The 18,202-nt window shown below is 41.0% G+C and overlaps 1 protein-coding gene across 5 annotated transcripts in view; it reads right to left on the bottom strand.

The window, feature by feature from the left end:
- The window catches only part of NEK3 (NIMA related kinase 3), a 25,647-nt gene extending 10,004 nt beyond the window's left edge, over positions 1-15,643 (bottom strand). For 2 of the 5 annotated variants that reach the window (XM_040448318.1, XM_040448322.1), the window contains exons 1-10: positions 15,595-15,643; positions 12,644-12,816; positions 10,332-10,425; positions 10,147-10,244; positions 8,357-8,440; positions 7,717-7,784; positions 7,546-7,632; positions 5,417-5,471; positions 2,131-2,331; positions 1,182-1,254 (exon numbers count right to left, since the gene is read on the bottom strand). In XM_040448318.1, coding sequence (XP_040304252.1) covers positions 1,182-1,254; positions 2,131-2,331; positions 5,417-5,471; positions 7,546-7,632; positions 7,717-7,784; positions 8,357-8,440; positions 10,147-10,244; positions 10,332-10,425; positions 12,644-12,760 — 877 coding nt within the window. In that variant the 5' untranslated portion in view covers positions 12,761-12,816; positions 15,595-15,643. Of the gene's footprint in view, positions 1-1,181; positions 1,255-2,130; positions 2,332-5,416; positions 5,472-7,545; positions 7,633-7,716; positions 7,785-8,356; positions 8,441-10,146; positions 10,245-10,331; positions 10,426-12,643; positions 12,817-14,721; positions 15,224-15,272; positions 15,390-15,415; positions 15,562-15,594 lie in introns of those variants that run through there. The other 3 variants (XM_040448319.1, XM_040448320.1, XM_040448321.1) reach the window with 3 other exon arrangements.
- Between the last annotated feature and the right edge of the window lie 2,559 nt (positions 15,644-18,202).

Here is an 18,202-nt window from a genome sequence, read left to right as displayed (position 1 = left end):
GAAAGAAAGAAAGAAAGAAAGAAAGAAAGAAAGAAAGAAAGAAAGAAAGTTGTAAAACTACACTTAGGCAAACTATCTTGAAACTTATCTTAAGACTGTTTTTTATTGTTGTTGCTCAGCATTTTAAAACTATTTGCCACTCCCCTGGGACGCGGGCAAAAGCCACAAAATAGTATGTAAAGTACAATTAACACTAAAGCAAACTGCTGAAACAAAGGGCACTGGCCACCCCTGAAGGAATGGAGAAAAGGCTGAATTACAAGACCAAAGGGCTCACATTACATTCTTACAAAAATAACATTTAAAATTTAACTTTCAGAAAACAGCACAGTTTTTGAGTGTTTCTCTTGGAGTATCCAACGCGAAGACAGTGAGAACCAAACAATGGAGGTTTTGCAACATGTCCCTACAGTGACTGGATGATCTATTTCTATTTCTCTCCTCTCTTATTCCGGTCATAGCTACCATCCATTGGATCTCATCAGATGGAAGGTCTGAGTCACTGATGATAAATAAAAAGGAACAAAAACAGGGGCACCTGACTGGCTTAGTGGGCACAGCATACAACAAGTCTTGATCTCAGAGTCATAAGTTCGAGCCTCACATTGAGCATGGAGTTTACTTAAAAAAAAATTTTTTTTTTAAATAAAAGGGACAATAATAGCTTTGCAAAAATTAAGAGATGACAATTTCCAAAGAGACAATAAATTACATTTGAAATTTGTTCAGGATTGACTAAACATGTATGGAAATTCTGTGCAGCCATTATGTGGACAGTTCCAACTTCCGAAAAAGGCTGTTTTTAAAATTTTGTTTACCAGATGATTCTTTGGAAACTTGGGGATAATTTCCTAGAAGATTAACATTGTATTTTCATGGTTGTATTCCTAGGCTAGCCCACAGAAGCCTTCTACCTGACCAAAGTAAACTTGGTACTAATAATGAAACAGAGAACAATCTGCACATCCCTAAAATCTCCAAACTAGGCTTTTTGATTCCTAGCAAACTAAATATACAAGAGTCAGTACAGAATTACATCAGAAATAGCAGTAAGAAAAATTTGACTTTTAGGAGTTATCTCTGAAATTGTCTCCAGTAACTTGAAAATCATATTTTTATTTTTTGTTACACTACATTTTAAAAGAACACCGAGCAAAATATAAGCTGTCCAAAATTCTTACTTTTTTTTCTTGGTGTACTATGCTTGGAATTTTTGGTTTCTTCTAATACCTGCTCACCATATTCTGTGATGATCTGAAAATTTAAAGCAGAGAATTTAAAGATGTGGAATATGCTTTTCTATAGACATTGCCATAATGTCATTTAATTATCAACATTCTTCCCCACAATCATATTTACAGGTGAAAAGTAAAAATACTGGGGTGCCTGGGTGGCTCAGTCATTTTGAGCATCTGACTTTGGCTGAGGTCATGATCTCACAGTTTGTGAGTTTGAGCCCCGCGTCGGGCTCTGCTGACAGCTCAGAGCCTGGAGCCTGCTTCAGATTCTGTGTCTCTCTCTGCCCTCCCCCACTCACTCTGTCTCTCTCTCTCTATGTCAAAAATAAGTAAACATTAAAAAAACTTTTCTAATTAAAAAAAGGGAAGTAAAAATGCCATTTAGAAAATACATATCATTTAGGCACACAAGTAGATGTTTCTATAGGTCTAGAAAAATATCTGAAAGCTTACACAGACAGATTCTGTGATTATTCTCAGGGAGTAGCATTGCGGAAGGGAGAGAAGAAAGGAAAGGAAGTGTGTATTTTTTTAATACAGTTCTGCATTATTTGCATCTTTATTTTTTTTTTTAATTTTTTTCAACGTTTTTATTTATTTATGGGACAGACAGAGACAGAGCATGAACGGGGGAGGGGCAGAGAGAGAGGGAGACACAGAATCGGAAACAGGCTCCAGGCTCCGAGCCATCAGCCCAGAGCCTGACGCGGGGCTCGAACTCACGGACCGTGAGATCGTGACCTGGCTGAAGTCGGACGCTTAACCGACTGAGCCACCCAGGCGCCCCGATTTGCATCTTTATAAGCATGTACAACATGTCAGTGTTTAAAAGATAACGAATCATTTTACCACACTCGAAAACTGATCACAGCGGATCCAACACGTATCATACCTCTGGGGGTAAGCACTGGCGTACAAGTGGAGCCAAGGAACTTCTAGAGAGAAGTGTTGTAGCAGAAGGGCGATGTGAGGGGTTCCTCTTAAACATCTGCTTGATCAGATGCTGCAGCTCACAGGAGTACTGAGATGGCAGTGGCCTCAGGGACCCCTGACATATTTTGAGAATAAGACTTTTCCAGCTATTTGCCTGAAACTAAAAGGTAAAACCAAACTATAAGAGCAGATACGAGGGAAGAGGAGAAGTAAGAAATTACCAGCTCAACTGAATTCTCATGAATCATTTTAATTTTATAAATGTATCTGCTGCCTGGTCATTTTTCTTCCTGGGGGAGGGGGTTCCTTAAGGTACTATTCGAAATCTTACGTTGGGTTCAGAAGAAAGGTAAGCATAAATAGTGCAAAACTTCCCCATCTAGAGACAGTCTTAGCATCAGTGCCAGCTTTGGGTACGCTCTCACTCGTAATCAATGTGTTTGCAGATACACATTTTTAACATATTTTAAAAATCAAAGTGACACATACATGTAGCTTTTTAAGAACTCAACGGTACTCACAGCCTTATGATAAGTGTAACATCCCTTTGAACCTCAAAATCTCCCAGGCCTGCCCCCCTGTGATGCATACTCCAGACTTTTCCAGCTTTAGACCTCTACTGCCAAATCTCTTTTACCTTTCATGTCATCAAAGTAGCTATTAAAATTTGGTAAGCAACAGAGTGGGATTCAAAATGACATGCCAGGGTAACATTAAAAAAATCTCTACTGCATAATAGACACTGGAATGAAGATTAGATGTTGGTTAGCCCCGGTAATACTCAAGTAAGAACATGGTGGCATTCTGCCTTGGAAGGGCGCTACCCTATGGATGAAATATACAGGTGGAAATATGAAAAAGGAAAAAAATCAACATATTACAAGAGAAAAATTCAGGTAGTGAAACATAAGCGTGAATCTGCTTTGGAACCATTACGCCAGGTTTCTGCATTTCCTGAAGGTTGGAGAACTACTTTTGCCTCAAAGCAGATGAGAGAACAGACGGTGTGCCGAACATCGAGGCCCTACACTCCTGAATTCTTATTCTTACTAGAAAAAAATACGAACAGGTATATGAAAGTCTACAAAAAAAAAAAAAAAAGACAAAATCAGGGGAATAAAGAATATAATCCTAAATAAGATACTGGAATTTTAAAAATTATTTGTAGACAACAGTGGTTTTCCACTTGAGCTACACATTAGAATTAACTGTTTTAGAACCACTACCATCCAAGACACAATCAGGGATTTTAATTCAATTAGTCTGGCATAGGCCCAGACATCACCATTTTTTTTTTTAAATTTTTTTTTTTCAACGTTTATTTATTTTTGGGACAGAGAGAGACAGAGCATGAACGGGGGAGGGGCAGAGAGAGAGGGAGACACAGAATCAGAAACAGGCTCCAGGCTCCGAGCCATCAGCCCAGAGCCTGACGCGGGGCTCGAACTCACGGACCGCGAGATCGTGACCTGGCTGAAGTCGGACGCTTAACCGACTGCGCCACCCAGGCGCCCCAAGACATCACCATTTTTTAAGGTTTCCCAAATTGTTCTAATCATGCAGCTGGCATTATAAACCACAACATATTCAAGGAAGACAGCCTCTTTACCTCATGTGCCTTCACTGTGAGTTCCTTTCACCTAATGGTGGTGAAGGCTTTTTCTCCTTCATTCACTCTCATATGTTCTCAAGCACGTCTGTAAAGATGCTTGGTAGAGGGGGATGGGGATGGGTGAAATAGGTGAAGGGGATTAAGAGGCACAGACTTCCAAGTATGAAATAAATAAGTCACAGGGATGAAGAGTACAGCATGGGGCATATAGTCGATAACATTGTAATAACTTTGTGTGATGACAGAGGGTAACTACACTTACGGTGAGCATTTTCCATTGTATAGAACAGTTGAATCACTATGTTTTACACCTGAAACTAATATAAGACTCTATGTCAACCACATTTCAATTAAAATTTTAAAAATTAAAAATCAAAAAAAATGCTTGGTTAGAGCCAAGTTTCAATCTGTGCCCCAAGAACAGAATTTATTACTACGCAAGGCTAAGACCTAACAGGGACTGGTATTGTTAGTTCTGTGTTAATAAACAAGTGCTCAATAAGCAGGGCAAGTCATTTAACCTCTTCTTTGCTGCATTATTTCTTAAAATATCTTGAAAAAATAAATATAAAAATAATTTTTTCCACAATAGCCAAAAGGTGAAAATAACCCAAATGTCCAACAACAGATAAATGGATAAACAAAACGTCGTACAAACACACAATGGAATATTCAGTCACAGAAAGGTATGAAATTCTGACCCAAAAGGAAAAGTACTGTGTAATACCACTTACATGAAACATCTGGAATATGCAAATTTACAGAGACAAAAGGTGGATTAAAGGTCACCAGGGGCTGGCGGGGAGGGACAGGGATGAGAAGTTATCGTTTAATGGGTACGGACTTTCCTGTTTGGAGCCATGGAAAAGTTCTGCAGATAGGTAGTAGTAATGACTGCACAATATTGTGAAGTAATCGGTGCCACTTAAAATGGTTAACGTGGTAAATTTTATGTTATATATATTTTACCAACATAAAAAAAATTGAGAATAGCGGAAAAAGGGAAGAAGAGAAGGAGGGAAGGAAGGAAAGAAGGCAGTCAAGCAGGCAAGCCAAATATACAACTACAAAAACTAAATCTTGGAAATTTCCTGTTAGTATATGCTACAAAAGGGGCTCAAGGCAAAGGTGATACCAATGGAATGAAAACTTGTGTATGAATTCATCCGCGAGAAGCTGGAGGAGGGTCAGTAATGTATCCTCCAGACTGACAAGGTACTTTAGTACTGAAAAACGAAGCAAGTCACTCGGTACCATTTACACTGAGTTTTATGCAGGGTAACTTACAGACGGGGGGGATGGGCGGGCGGGTGAGGCAGGAGGCGGATCCAGGCACTACACAACTATTCTCTGTCCCCATTCTTCACCCCTTCTCCCCAGCTATGCTGACCTTAACCCCAAGCTTTTATGGAGTGAGGGGCATGGTGGTGAGGCCACAAGGCAGTTATCTAAAGTGGTGCCAGCTGTGAGCCAGAGGGAAGAACAAGACGGAAGGCCAAAGATGGAGTCTATGCGGTCAGCACTCCTACATTAACCCAGGAAAGCCAACTGCCAGGTGGAATCTGGTACATTCCTGAGGACATAGCCAGACATGACAAGAGGCTGCCTTTTCCTTTTTGCACACCATACTTACTGGATGCTTAAGGGTACAGAGTTCATACAGAATGCATCCCAAGGACCAGATGTCACTGGAAGCATAAAGAAGCAACGTAATGACAAATGGGTTATGAGTGAATATGTAGAATATAAAAAAAAAAGAAAATGAAATATTACCTTTAATAAGAATAGGTGTCATAAGTAATTCCTAGCTATTACAATAAAACATATGATAAAATAATAAAAAAATGAAATAAACTATATGGTAAGTTTGGTCTAACACTTAGATATTTACTAACAGGAATGTTCACAATACAACTCTCTGTTCCCCAGCCCCTACCCTCCCAAATCAGGGTGGTTCCGGTATGATTACAGCAGCATGTGGTACAAGAGGGTGTATCTGTGGACTCAGACTAGCATAGTTGGAAGGACTTTAGAAGTCATGCAGTGCAGCTCCCACTCAGACCTGTGTACAGCCCCAGGCCCTGATGAACAGCGCTCAACCTCGGGTGGGGCCCACGCCCCTGCTGGCTGGCTCTGTGGGCTGGCCGTCTTCCTTATCAGAAGCTAAAATGTGTCTCTTGGGAACCCTCACCACCCCGTGTTAGCTCCACATACCTAAACAAAGAGAATAAGCCTACTCATCCCTCCACAAACAGTTCTTCAAAAATCAGAAAACTGACTTCTCTAGTTTGCTCCACACGCCCACCCTTCTGCATACGAAGCATCCCCTTTTCCTCCATCGCTCTCACCGCCTGGTTGCCATGCCCCAGACCTTTTCTATGTGATGTTCTTTGCATTTTAACTAATGGCTTTAAGTAACCATTTCCCCCAACTTTTTATTTTTTTTAAATTTCAAACCTACAGAAAAGTAAATGCCCGCATGCTCTTTCTTAGACTCCCCAATGTTAACATTTGCCACGTTTGTAGGCTATTACCCTCTTCCATATAAATCTGAACCTCTTATAAAAAAGACTGCAGACAGCAAAGCCTTCACCCCTAAACATGTCGGCATGTATCTCCTAAGAACAAGGAACACTCTCCCTCATAAACACAAAACCATGATCACGTCCAAGAAATGTAACCTTAATTCAGTACTATTATTGAATATTTGTCCAAACTCCAATTTCCCCAATTGTCCCCATACGTTCCTGGACAGCTGTTCTATTCCCAATTCACTCAATTTTACTCTTAAAGGAACCTATTCAGTATGGATTATCATGCCTTTCCAGAAATCAACTTGACAAAAGGTAACAAGAGCCTTGAGGTGTTTCTACTTCTAGGAATTCATGCCAGGAATGTGTAGAAAATAATGACCTATATTTAGGCACAACAGGTATATTAATTACAATACTGTTTGTGATGCTGAAAATTGGAAATATATCATTAGATCAACAACGCTATTTATGAAGAGTTTAAATGCATAGTGAAATGAATATGATATAATGTAAAGTAAAAAAAAAGCAGGAAGCCAAGATGCATATAGAGTACATAAACTAGGTTTGGGGGGGAAGTGAATGGATGGAAAAAACACCAAAATGTTATTAATAGCAGGGAAAAAGTGACAGTCATATCCTTTCTTATATATCTCTCTACTGCCAAAATTCTCCCTGCTCATCTACTCCATCAATGGGCACGTATTACTTGTATTCAGAAAAATATTATTTTTTAAACCATAAGGCCTTAATATTCTCTCCTTATATTTAATTAACCTATCGGTTAAGTGCTCATTATCCACTTGTTAACTCATTGTATCCAATGTTAACTCATTGACATAACCCAGTGGTCCCCAAATTCTGCTGCACATTGGAATCATTTGGGGATCCTGGAAATTACCGATGCCTACTTCCCACCCCCAGACATTCTGATGTATAGGGCAGAGCTGTAACCTGTGCCTTGGGATTTTCAAAAGTGGGAGCGGCAGAGTGTGAGAAGCAGTGTTATCATTCACACTGTCCCTAGACGTGACTAGCCTTTCCTTCAGCATTTACCTTTGGCTCCTTTCAGCTCTGATTAAAACAGTTGGGAAACTGTGACTTTCATTTAGAAGCCTGGGCATTCTACGTTGCTTTCAAATATGTAATTTTAAAGATCAAACTTCATTTGAAGGCTGCAGTGCCTGTCGCCAAGCGGTCATGCTTGCATCGAATTAAATACATTACTTACCTTTTATTGTTATAAGGCATGTTTTCCCAAATTTCTGGGGGCACATAATAAGGTGTTCCCACATATGTACAAGCAAACGCCATAGGACTGAAACCATAAAAAGGCAAAGAATGATTATAGAGCATTCCTGAAGAATGGAGGTTTTGATTGCTACAGAACAGAAGTACATACCTGGAGAGAAGACGGGCAGATCCAAAATCTCCCAGTTTTACTCTTCCATTTTGGGTGAGGAAGATATTCTGCGTTAAAAAAGAAGACCTCAGATTATGTCTTCCATCATTCACACATAAGGCAGAGATTTCCGGAGAAGCTGTCTTTCAAAGCCCACTGATGACAGAGATTAAGGGGAGAGATGCTGACAGCTGAGTCCCTGAGTGGAACACAAAAGGACAAGATACCCTCTTGACAGCTACATATTCCCCTGCTTGGAAATTCAGGATCCCTGCTTAGAAATCAAACAAGTGAGCTTAAGATTGTATCAGCAGAGCCTGATGGACCGCCTGGGAGCCTGTGTCAGCATGATGCCTCCATGTGGCTGGTCTAGGTCTTGACCATTTTCCATCAGAGATCATATGATCACAGTAAGCAGTCGCAAAGAGAGTGTGGATCATATTAACATATACTACTAAAGAGATTTAATGATCTTTTTCAGGTAGTACCTTATCTGGCTTGTATAAATATTAGGATGACAAATATTTCTAAGCTGAATAAAAATGTCCCAGAAGGAAACAGAATAACACAGAAAAAAGACTGAGTGGAACAGTTTTTGTTTCTGTTTTTGCTTTTAGGCCCCACAAGGTATTCCACTTACCTTGGACTTGATATCTCTGTGTAACACGCGTTTCTTGTGAATGTGATTTACTCCAAGGCACATTTGTGTAAACCAATTAAGTATCTGGAAGGAAAAAGGAGGCAATAATTGCAGGAATTCAATAACTGGTTCATGTTAACCCCAAATCCTAAAGAATCGTCTCTAGGCCTTAGTTCACCTGGGTTTTCCATAATGTAAATACAGAACTCCTAAAAATTACATAGTTCAACTAAGATTCAATGTTGCCTGGAGAAATCAGAAAAACCGTGAAGCCCATGTTTCATCATCTTATGTATGATCTAAATAACAACTTAGTTCAATAAAACTCTCGCTATGGTTTTCTTGAATTCAACCAAATAAAAGTATTTCTTAAATATGTATATAAAGATAGTTCATCACTAAGGAATAAATACACTACTCCTTTTTGTAATCATTATGTCAGATTTTCATTTACTTTGTCAGAATGCTCATATGTTAACATTAAAGGATTTCATTCTATTGTCAACAATCCTGTGAGGTCAGCATTTTCTGCTCATAAATCCCTAGTCAATAGTACTCAGAATCTCCAGGTGCCTAGGAAGCCTATGTTTAAATGTCAAACGGATTTCTTTTTTTTTTCTTTTTTTAATTTTTAAAAAACAAAATGTTTTTTAAATGTTTATTTTTGAGAGAGAGACAGAGTGAGACTGGGGGGAAGGGCAGAGAGACAGAAGGAGACACAGAATCCAAAGCAGGCTCCAGGCTCTGAGCTGTCAGCACAGAGCCTGACATGGGGCTCAAACTCACCAGCTGTGAGATCATGACCTGAGCGGAAGTCAGATGCTTAACCGACTGAGCCACCAAGGCGCCCCGAGTTTTTTTCTTTTTTGCTATGGAGATTCATTCCTTTGAAGGCAAGGCTGACTTCCTTCTCTGGAACCCATATTTTTAATACCACAACTTCTAAATGAAAAATATTTATACCAATATACTTTCATAACATGCATTGTTCCCTAAATCAAACTAAATCTCATTAAGGTTGTTTATTTAAATATTTTCCTTCATCAATTCATTTCAATAGTATTCAATACACAAGTTTTCATTAAAAAGGCAGGAAGTACTAGACTTAAAGGAATGTGCTAATCTGTAAGGGAATGTGCTAATCTGTAAAAGGAAAAAGAGTGAGAATACATACTCTCAAGAAAAAGGAATTTACGCTTCATTCTTTGGATGATCCTTTAATGCAAAATAAAGCCATCCACCTTCTGAAATTTCAATAGAACACAATTGTGAATTTTAAATATATAGGGCAATATATGAATCAGACAATTTTGAAATTCTTCTAAACACATAAGTTTTATTCCTTGATATTTTATAAACAAGGGTGCCTGGGGAGCTCAGTCTGTTGAGCATCCAACTCTTGATTTCAGCTCAGGTCTTGATTTCGGTTGTGGCTTCAAGCCCTGTGTTGGCCTCTGCGACGAGTGTGGAGCCTGCCAAAGATTCTCTCTCTCTTTCTCTGCCCCTCCCTTGCTTGCACTCTCCCTCTTTAAAATTAAAAAAAAAAAAAAATTTTAATGTTGATATTTTATCAACATATCTATTTAACTTCCTAAAGATATCTCAGGCAGCCAGATCTTGAACACAAAGCTGTAGCACTGATAATGGAAATGAGTTGTTTCTAACAAGTGTGAATCTAACAAGTGTATCAGGTAATCACAGGTACAATGCCTTTATTTGAACTTCTACAAATTTTACAAGGAAAGTTTGCTTCCAAACCTTGAGAGAAACTATATAAGTCAGTCTCTTACCATATCTTCAGGAAACAACTTTCCTTTCTGATGCTTAATCTTTTGCATGAGGTCCCCTCCGTCACAATACTCCATCACAATATACAGGTGTCCCTCAGCTAAAACAAGAAGAAGACTCTTTAGGAAAGCCTGGTGGCCACAAATCAAATTTTACATTGCATGTATTTGGGGGAATTCATATTTACCTTCAAATGATTCTTTAAAGGCAACAATATTGGGGTGTTTCATTTTGGCTAACAGAACAGCCTCCTTCCTAGAATTCCGTGTACCAGAGAAAGACTAGAAAAAGATTTTAAACAGCATAAATGTAATACTTCATTTTAAAATAGATAGCTTTACAACAATACAGTATACAGTTGACCTCTGAACCACATGGGGGTCAGGGGCAATGGCCCCCGTGCAATTGAAAATCCACATGTGATATGTGACTCCCCAAAAATGTAGCTACTAATAGCCTTGCCAATAACATGCACAGTCAGTTATCACACATGTTGTATGTTTTATGTATTATATACTGTATTCTTACAATAAAGCTAAAGAAAAGAAAATGTTATTAAGAAAATCACAAGGGAGAAAAAATACATTTATACTACTATACTGCGTTTATCAAAAAAATACTCATATAAGTGGACCCATGCAGTTCAAACCTGAGTTGTTCAAGGGTCAGGTGTGCTTTGTATACTTCAATGCTAGATGCAGTTTTAAAGCACTGCACTTTGACCCAACTTATGTTTATCAAACTCTTAAGAGAAAATGTGGTGATTTTTTAAATTATGGCTGTATTATGCTTAAGCTGACCCCTTATATCCTTACAAGCATAGAATATAAACCAGTTTTAATACAGTCTAAGAGGGGTGCTTGGGTGGCTCCGTCGGTTAAGGGTCTGACTTCTGCTCAGGTCATGACCTCACAGTTGATGGGTTCAAGTCCTCCTAGGGCTCTATGCTGACAGCACAGAGCCTGGGGCCTGCTTCGGATTCTGTGTCTCCCACTCTCTCTGCCCCTCCCCGACTTGCCCTCGTTCTGTCTCTCTCTCTCTGTCAAAAATAAATAAAAACATGAGAGACATGTGGGGGAGGGGCAGAGAGAGAGGGAGACACAGAATCTGAAGCAGGCTCCAGGCTCTAAGCTGGCAGCACAGAGCCCAACGTGGGGCTCGAACCCACAAACTGTGAGATCATGACCTGAACCAAAGTCGGAGGCTCAACTGACTGAACCACCCAGGTGCCCCTAAAACATTTTTTTTAACATGAGCCTGAGCATAAATTTTGGGGGGAGCCAAGATGCCATTAACAATAGTTATCCTTAAAGAAAATCTGGGGCTGTCATGTTTTACTGTCTGCATTACGTTTCCAGACCACTGGCCCAGATGAAAAAGGAGACTGATGCGTTACTGTGGTAAGGATGGAAGGAGATGATTTACAAAAGAAGCTTCCAAAGCTGTTTGTCCCCTCACTTATTCTCCGAGGACGAAATCCTGAATGACTTATCTTTCAATTAAGAAACTGCCATTGACTACATACTAGCATAAGGGTTCGCAGAGCAGCACCGCCACCATCTGGGAACTCCTTAAAAATGCAAATTCACAGGCCCACCTGGACCTACTCAACCAGAAGGGGGGGCAGCCATCTGTGTTTTCACCTCCAGAGGTCAAGGATGCAGTGGTGAAATACAATTCTGAGAATTTTATTAAAATGTATTTTTAAAAACTTGATCAAGACATTATCAAGCTGCCTCCATGGCACATTCTTTTCTATGACACATTGTTTCTATGACAACTATGATAAACACTGATAAGTCAGCACCTTCCTCATCTTACAAGGAAATAAAACCCAAAACTGAGCCACAGAATACGTTCCCTGAGACCAAAGGTTGGCACTTTAGGTTTTTGTTCTTCATGGCATTTTTATGCTCCATTTTCATTAATATGACACCTGAGCTGCTGTTGGCAAAGATTCTTACCCTCTTAGGTACGCAAAATTGGAAATTATTACAAATTATTCCTTGAGATAAAAGCAACAGCAATTGCCTCCTGGACTATTTTTCTCCCTTATTGTTAATTACAATATCCAAAAATTCATATAAAATATATCAAGACATGCTAGCTCAGTCAAAAGAGCATCTGACACTTGATCTTGGAGTCATGAGTTTGAGCCCCACGTTGGGTGTAGACATTTAATAAGTTGTATTAAGTAAATGCAACTTAAAATATATACATATGTATATATATGTATATACCATATATATATGATATATACATATATATACATATATATGTATATATCATATATATATGATGTATGCATATATATGCATATATATGTATATATCATATATATATATGATATACAGATATATCAAGACCTTGTAAAGCTAATGAATAAACTCATTACATCTTTTGCTCACAAAAGCAATTCCATGTTAAATCTCAAGAACTTATTTCCCTGGCCAAATTGCATGTACACTTTCGATATGAGCTAATTGCTTCAGGAGGTACCTTGGGAAGCCTTATTTCCTTCATGGCAAACGTCTGATTACTGTTCTCTTGCTGAACCAAAAGGGCTCTGCCGAAGGAGCCCTCTCCAATTACTCTTAGGACCAAGTAGCCATCCATGCTGGGGCACCCCACAGCCCTCCTCCACTCGCACAGTCACCACAGCCTCTCCCAACCTGTATTCAAAAACAGAAATTTTGACAATTAAATGTATTTTCAAAAGGCAGAATCAATTCGAAGTAGCTCTAATCACCCTAATAGGACAACAGCAATTTATTCCTTGTCTACCGCTGAACAGGTAGACACTGAACACTCACGCCAGCTTTTATAATCCCGAATAAAAACCCCATTTACAGGGGCACCTGGGTGGCTCAGGCAGCTAAGCAACTTGATTTCGGTTCCAGTCATATCTCACAGTTCCTGAGTTCGAGCCCTGCATGGAGCCCCACACTGGGCTCCACACCGACATCATGCTTGGGATTCTCTCTCTCCCTCTCTCTCTCTGTTCCTCCTTCAATCATGCTTGCTCTCTCTAAATAAATAAATAAATAAATAAACTTTAAAGATACATTTACAGAACTGTACTGCATTTATCAAAACATCCATACATAAGTGAACTTGAGCAGTTCAAACTCGTGTTGTTCAAGGGTCAAGTGTGGTTTGTATACTTCAGTGCTAGATGCAGTTTTACAGCACTGCACTTTGGTCTCTCATGGTCCCTGCCATCGCAGGTGCCCCAAAGCAGAGACCTCCGACCTCAACAAATGCAGGGTGGTGAGTCTCACAGAGTTACGCTGGCACTCGGCAGAAATATCCAGAGGAGTTAGGAAAATGGTATTTAACTGAAGTCTGAAGGATGAATGGAAGTTGGCCAGGAAAAGAGAGAAGAGTGATGTAGGCAGAGGGGCTGGCATATGTTAAGAGCAAAAGAGACTGTTCAGTTCAAGGAAGTGAAAGAACTGTAACAGGCTGGTGAGGCAGACAGGGCCTTGTATGAAAGCTACTGTACGTCAAGCTCAGGTGGCTGGATTTTCTCTTTGGGGTAATGAATGTGCTGTCTCTGAAGGATTTTAATTGAGAGCATATTAGAAAACTCACTCACTCTGGCTGCAGAGCGAATGGATCGCAGAGGGGAGGGGGCCTGAGGGCTGGACTCCAACAAAAAAGGCAAAAAAATGATGATGGAGTAGAAGAGGGTGGTGGCAATGGCGATGAAGAAACAAGAAGGAAATATGTAGAAAGAATTGGCAAGGGTTTTAGCAACACATTTATGGGGAACAAGCTGGGAGAAGGGGACAAGGTAGACTCCCAGGTTTCTGGTATAAACTGGGTGAATGACATCATTCCCTGAAAGAAAGGAAAACCACAATGGTGGTGGTGGTGCTGTGTGTACGTGTGTGTGTGTCTGTGTGTGTGTTTCTGGCAGTGAGATTGTGGCAGGGGCGGGGAAAGGCATGGTGAAGGGAGACATGTGGAGATGCCTGGGATTAAGAAAGATAAGTAGTGGGGCAGCTGGGTGGCTCAGTCAGTTAAGCCTCTGATTTAGGTCAAGATCTCTCGGCTGGTGAGTTCGAGCCCCGAGTGGGGCTCTGTGTTGAGCTGTCAGCCTGTTTCAGATTCTGTGTCTCCCTCCCTCTATGCCCCTCCCTCTCTCTCTGCCCCTCCCTCGCTCTTTCCGTCTCTCTCACTCTCAAAATTAAATAAACATTAAAAAAAGAAGAAGAAGAAGAAGAAGAGACACACAGAGCCTTTGAACTTCAGTGTCCCTTTCTGTTATTTCTAGGATGAAGCAGCTAGCTGGATGGATCACAGGTAAAGGAGAAAGAAGACAAAGTTCCTAACACTCTGCCTGGTACAGAGGAGACCCTGGATAAATGGCAGCTGTTATTATTATTGTTACAATTTTAGAAAGATGATGCAATTTTTTTCACTGTAGGAAAAAAAAAACTCACTAGAATGAATTACCTTAGCTTTTAGAAAGCTTACTTGTAGTTTTGTTTTTGTTTTAAAATCACACCACAAAGAATTATGAGGCACGGAGAGCACCGTAGGTAAAGCAAAACTCACAAACCAAAACCTACATAGTACAGGGACCTGTAAAATGCCATTTGTATTCATGCGTGTCATAGAAGGGCCAGGAAACTCTAGAAATTTCTGCATATTGACTAACTTAGATGCATTGTGTTCAAAACCAATTCTTTTCAGGAACAGTCAGGTTTTCAGTATATTCAGGGATCTGAAAGAAAACAAGTTCTTTGCCATATTCTAATTGACTCTTGGTACTACCCGATTTAACAAGGAGGCCAAGTTTTCCCATGTTCCTATTCTTTTATTCTTCAGGGTCTTTATTTTATGTAATGGACAGTAACCGATGAGGAAGGGCAACCACTGATTTTTCTTAACTGAAAACCAGCATTTATTTGGTCCTTTCTGCCCATATTTGCCCATTACTCAATATTAACACCCATATTTCGGTAAAAGACCTGTGTATACTCTGAGCGTCACAAAGTCCCTTTGCATGCCTCTCCCAATCAAAAACTAGTAAAAGTGATTTGCAAATGGCCAGAAATGGGAGCACGGGTGCAAAACCTTGGCGTTCAAGTTTAGAAGGGGTCGCGTGCGGTGACCGCACCATGCGGGAGGCCAGCCGCGCCCAAATCCTTCCTCCGGGAGAATCCGTGCCACCTCGCAGTCCTCCACCTGCACCTGCGGTGCACCTGCGCGGCGCCGGGCGCCCAAAGGACCCAAGGCTGCGAGGGAGAGGGGGGAGGGGACCTGCGGGCGAGCGGCCCAGGCCCGGGGCGGAGCTGGGGTGTGGATCCTCGAGCGCCGAGAGCCGGTCTCCCGCTCGCCCCCGCCGCGCGAGGGCATCGCCCGCTCCAGGGGCCCCAGGCCGCCACTGCGGTCGCGCTCATTCTTCCAGAGGCTCCGTGCCTGGCGGCAGCACCGCTTACCAGCTTCCCCGGCGACCCGAGCCGGCTTCTGCGTCCGCGCGTTTCCGCTGGGCGGGCCCAGCAGGTCGTCTCTCGGGTTGCCGGTGATGGAAGGTCCCCGGGTTGGGCGGGAGGCGCTGTTATCGGAGTAGCCGGGCCTACTAAGGGCGCGTTTTAAAAGTTGTTCATCCACGTTGCTCTAGAACAATGCCAGTAACATTGAGGGGAAAGAATATTCCAGCAACGTGAGGTTTGCCTCCAATTTAAGCGAACAGCTCATGTAGACTAGTTTCTTGGGCCCAGCATTCCCCTTACTAGCTGAGTGACATTGGGCAAGTGTGGAGAGGGAAACAGTCCCCCCACCCCCCATGCCCATATCCTTCTCCATGGAAGTTGTGGATGTTAGGTTCCATGGTAAAGGCAGTTAAGATTGCAGGTGGAATTAAGGTTGCTAACCAACTAAGTCTAAAATATGGAGATGACTGGATTCTCCAGGCAGGCCCAGTGTGATCACAAGGGCCCCTGCAAGTGGAAGAGAGGGGCAGAGTAGTGGTCAGAGAGATCTGAAGATGGAGGTCGGGGCCATCAGCCAAGGGATGCAGGAGGACTCAAGAAGCTGGAAAAGGCCAGGAAACAAATTGCCCCCTTGAACTTCCAGAAGAAACACAATCCTGTCTATACTTTGTTTTTAGTGCAGTGAGGTCTAATCCAGACTTCTGACTTGCAGAAGAGAATACATTTGTGTTGTTTTAAGCCACTGTGTGGTGATTTGTTTTAAGGGCAAGTCTAGAAAACTCCTACAGCAAGTCATTAAACCTCTCTGTGTATGAGTATAGGACCTGCCTCATAGGAGTAGTGTGAAAATCAAAATGGGTGTACGGTAAAACCTTGGATTGCGAGTAACTTGTTCTGTGAGTGTTCTGCAAGACGAGCAAACATTTCTAATAAATTTTAACTTGATAAAGGAGCTAAGTCTTGTAATACGAGTAGTACATGATGTTGAAAGTCACATGATCACAACTGAGCCAAAGATTCTTCCCTCTCTCTCTCTCTCTGGGATTGTGGGTGATGTCTCCCATGCTCCGATGCTGGGTCTCAGGCCATTGTGTTTGGCAGAAATCAGTGATTTTTCAGAATGTTGGAACTGGCACTGGTGTATTTTTTGTCACTTCAAAGCACCAATGGACAGTCCTTTGCTTTTCCATACAAGAGTAACCTTAGGAACACTTTGCTTCATTCTAGGTCATTGGATAGGTTCCTTGTTAAAGCTGCACAAAAAGAAAAAGATTCCATTGAGCCAAGAGACAGCCGTGATTCTGTTAGTGATATTGAAAATCGTCCTACACAATAACCCTCCTCTCTTGTTGTCTCCCCACATCAGCCATGAAGGTTTTCAAAGGTAGGTGCAGTTAATTTTTCTTTATATTTTGTATTTTCTTTATTATTTTGTATTATATTACAATCTTGTTATCATTAAATTTATTTTTTTATTTTTTTATTTTTTTGAGAGAGAAACAGAGCGTGAGCAGGGGAGGAGCAGAGAGAGAGAGGAAGACACAGACTCCGAATTAGGCTCCAGGCTCTGAGCTGTCAGCACAGAGCCCAAAGCGGGGCTTGAACTCATGAACGGCGAGATCATGACCTGAGCCAAAGTCAGATGGTTAACCAACTGAGCCACCCAGGTCCCCCAGTATTGTTATCATTTTTACATGAATATTTTTGGGTTGTGGAACGAACCATCTGAGTTTCCATGATTTCTTATGGGAAATTCGTTTTGATATACAAGTGCTTTGGATTACAAGCATGTTTCTGGAACGAATTATGCTTGCAAACAAAGGTTTCACTGTATTAGTATAATATATACATATTAGAACAACTTCTGTCTGTACTTGTCTGTGCTGAACGTGTTCACCATAATATGGCAACGTTAATATGCTATCATTCTATAACGTAGAGATAAGAGCAGGGTCTCTGGAGTATAATGTTCTTTCTGAATGGTCAACATTTGCAACATCTGCATTGGTTGGTTTCAATTAAAGAAACAAAAACAAAACTACTATACATGTCTATGCCCAGAATGCTACCAGTTTCCGTGAACTAATTAATGCTCATGCTGCTCAAGCCGCAGGCACAGACCTCACCACTTTATATTCATGACAGTGCTGGGGCAAAAGTCATAAAACCGCCCAACTCTTTTCTTTCTTGCCCTGTGTCAATAGTCATGAAAAGGACTCTTTTATCTTGTTCCATGGATGTATTAGTTTTCTAGGGCTGCCCTAACAAAAACAAAGTGTCACAAACTGAGTGACTTAAACCACAAAAGTGTATCCTGTTAAAGTTCTGGAGCCTACGTGTCCAAAATAAAGGTGTCAGCAGGATTCTTGCTCAGGACTCAGAGAGGGACCTGTTCTGGGCCTCTCTGGCTCATAAAATGCTGTCTCTTCCCTGTGTCTTCACATCACCTTCCCAGTCATATTAGACTAGGAGCCAACCCTAGTCCAGTCTTATCTCAATTACATCTGCAATGACCCTATTTCCAAATAAGGTCACATTCTGAAGTCCTGGGGGCTAAAGTCCAACATAACTTTTTTGGTGTGATATAATTCAACCTGTAACAAGCAGCAAGCAG

This window comes from Herpailurus yagouaroundi, unplaced genomic scaffold, assembly GCF_014898765.1.
Source record: "Herpailurus yagouaroundi ecotype Mexico unplaced genomic scaffold, PumYag 197, whole genome shotgun sequence".
Taxonomy (NCBI): Eukaryota; Metazoa; Chordata; class Mammalia; order Carnivora; family Felidae; genus Herpailurus; species Herpailurus yagouaroundi.
The sequence above is the reverse complement of the archived record's forward strand: the minus strand, read 5'-3'. Positions and strand labels throughout refer to the sequence as shown.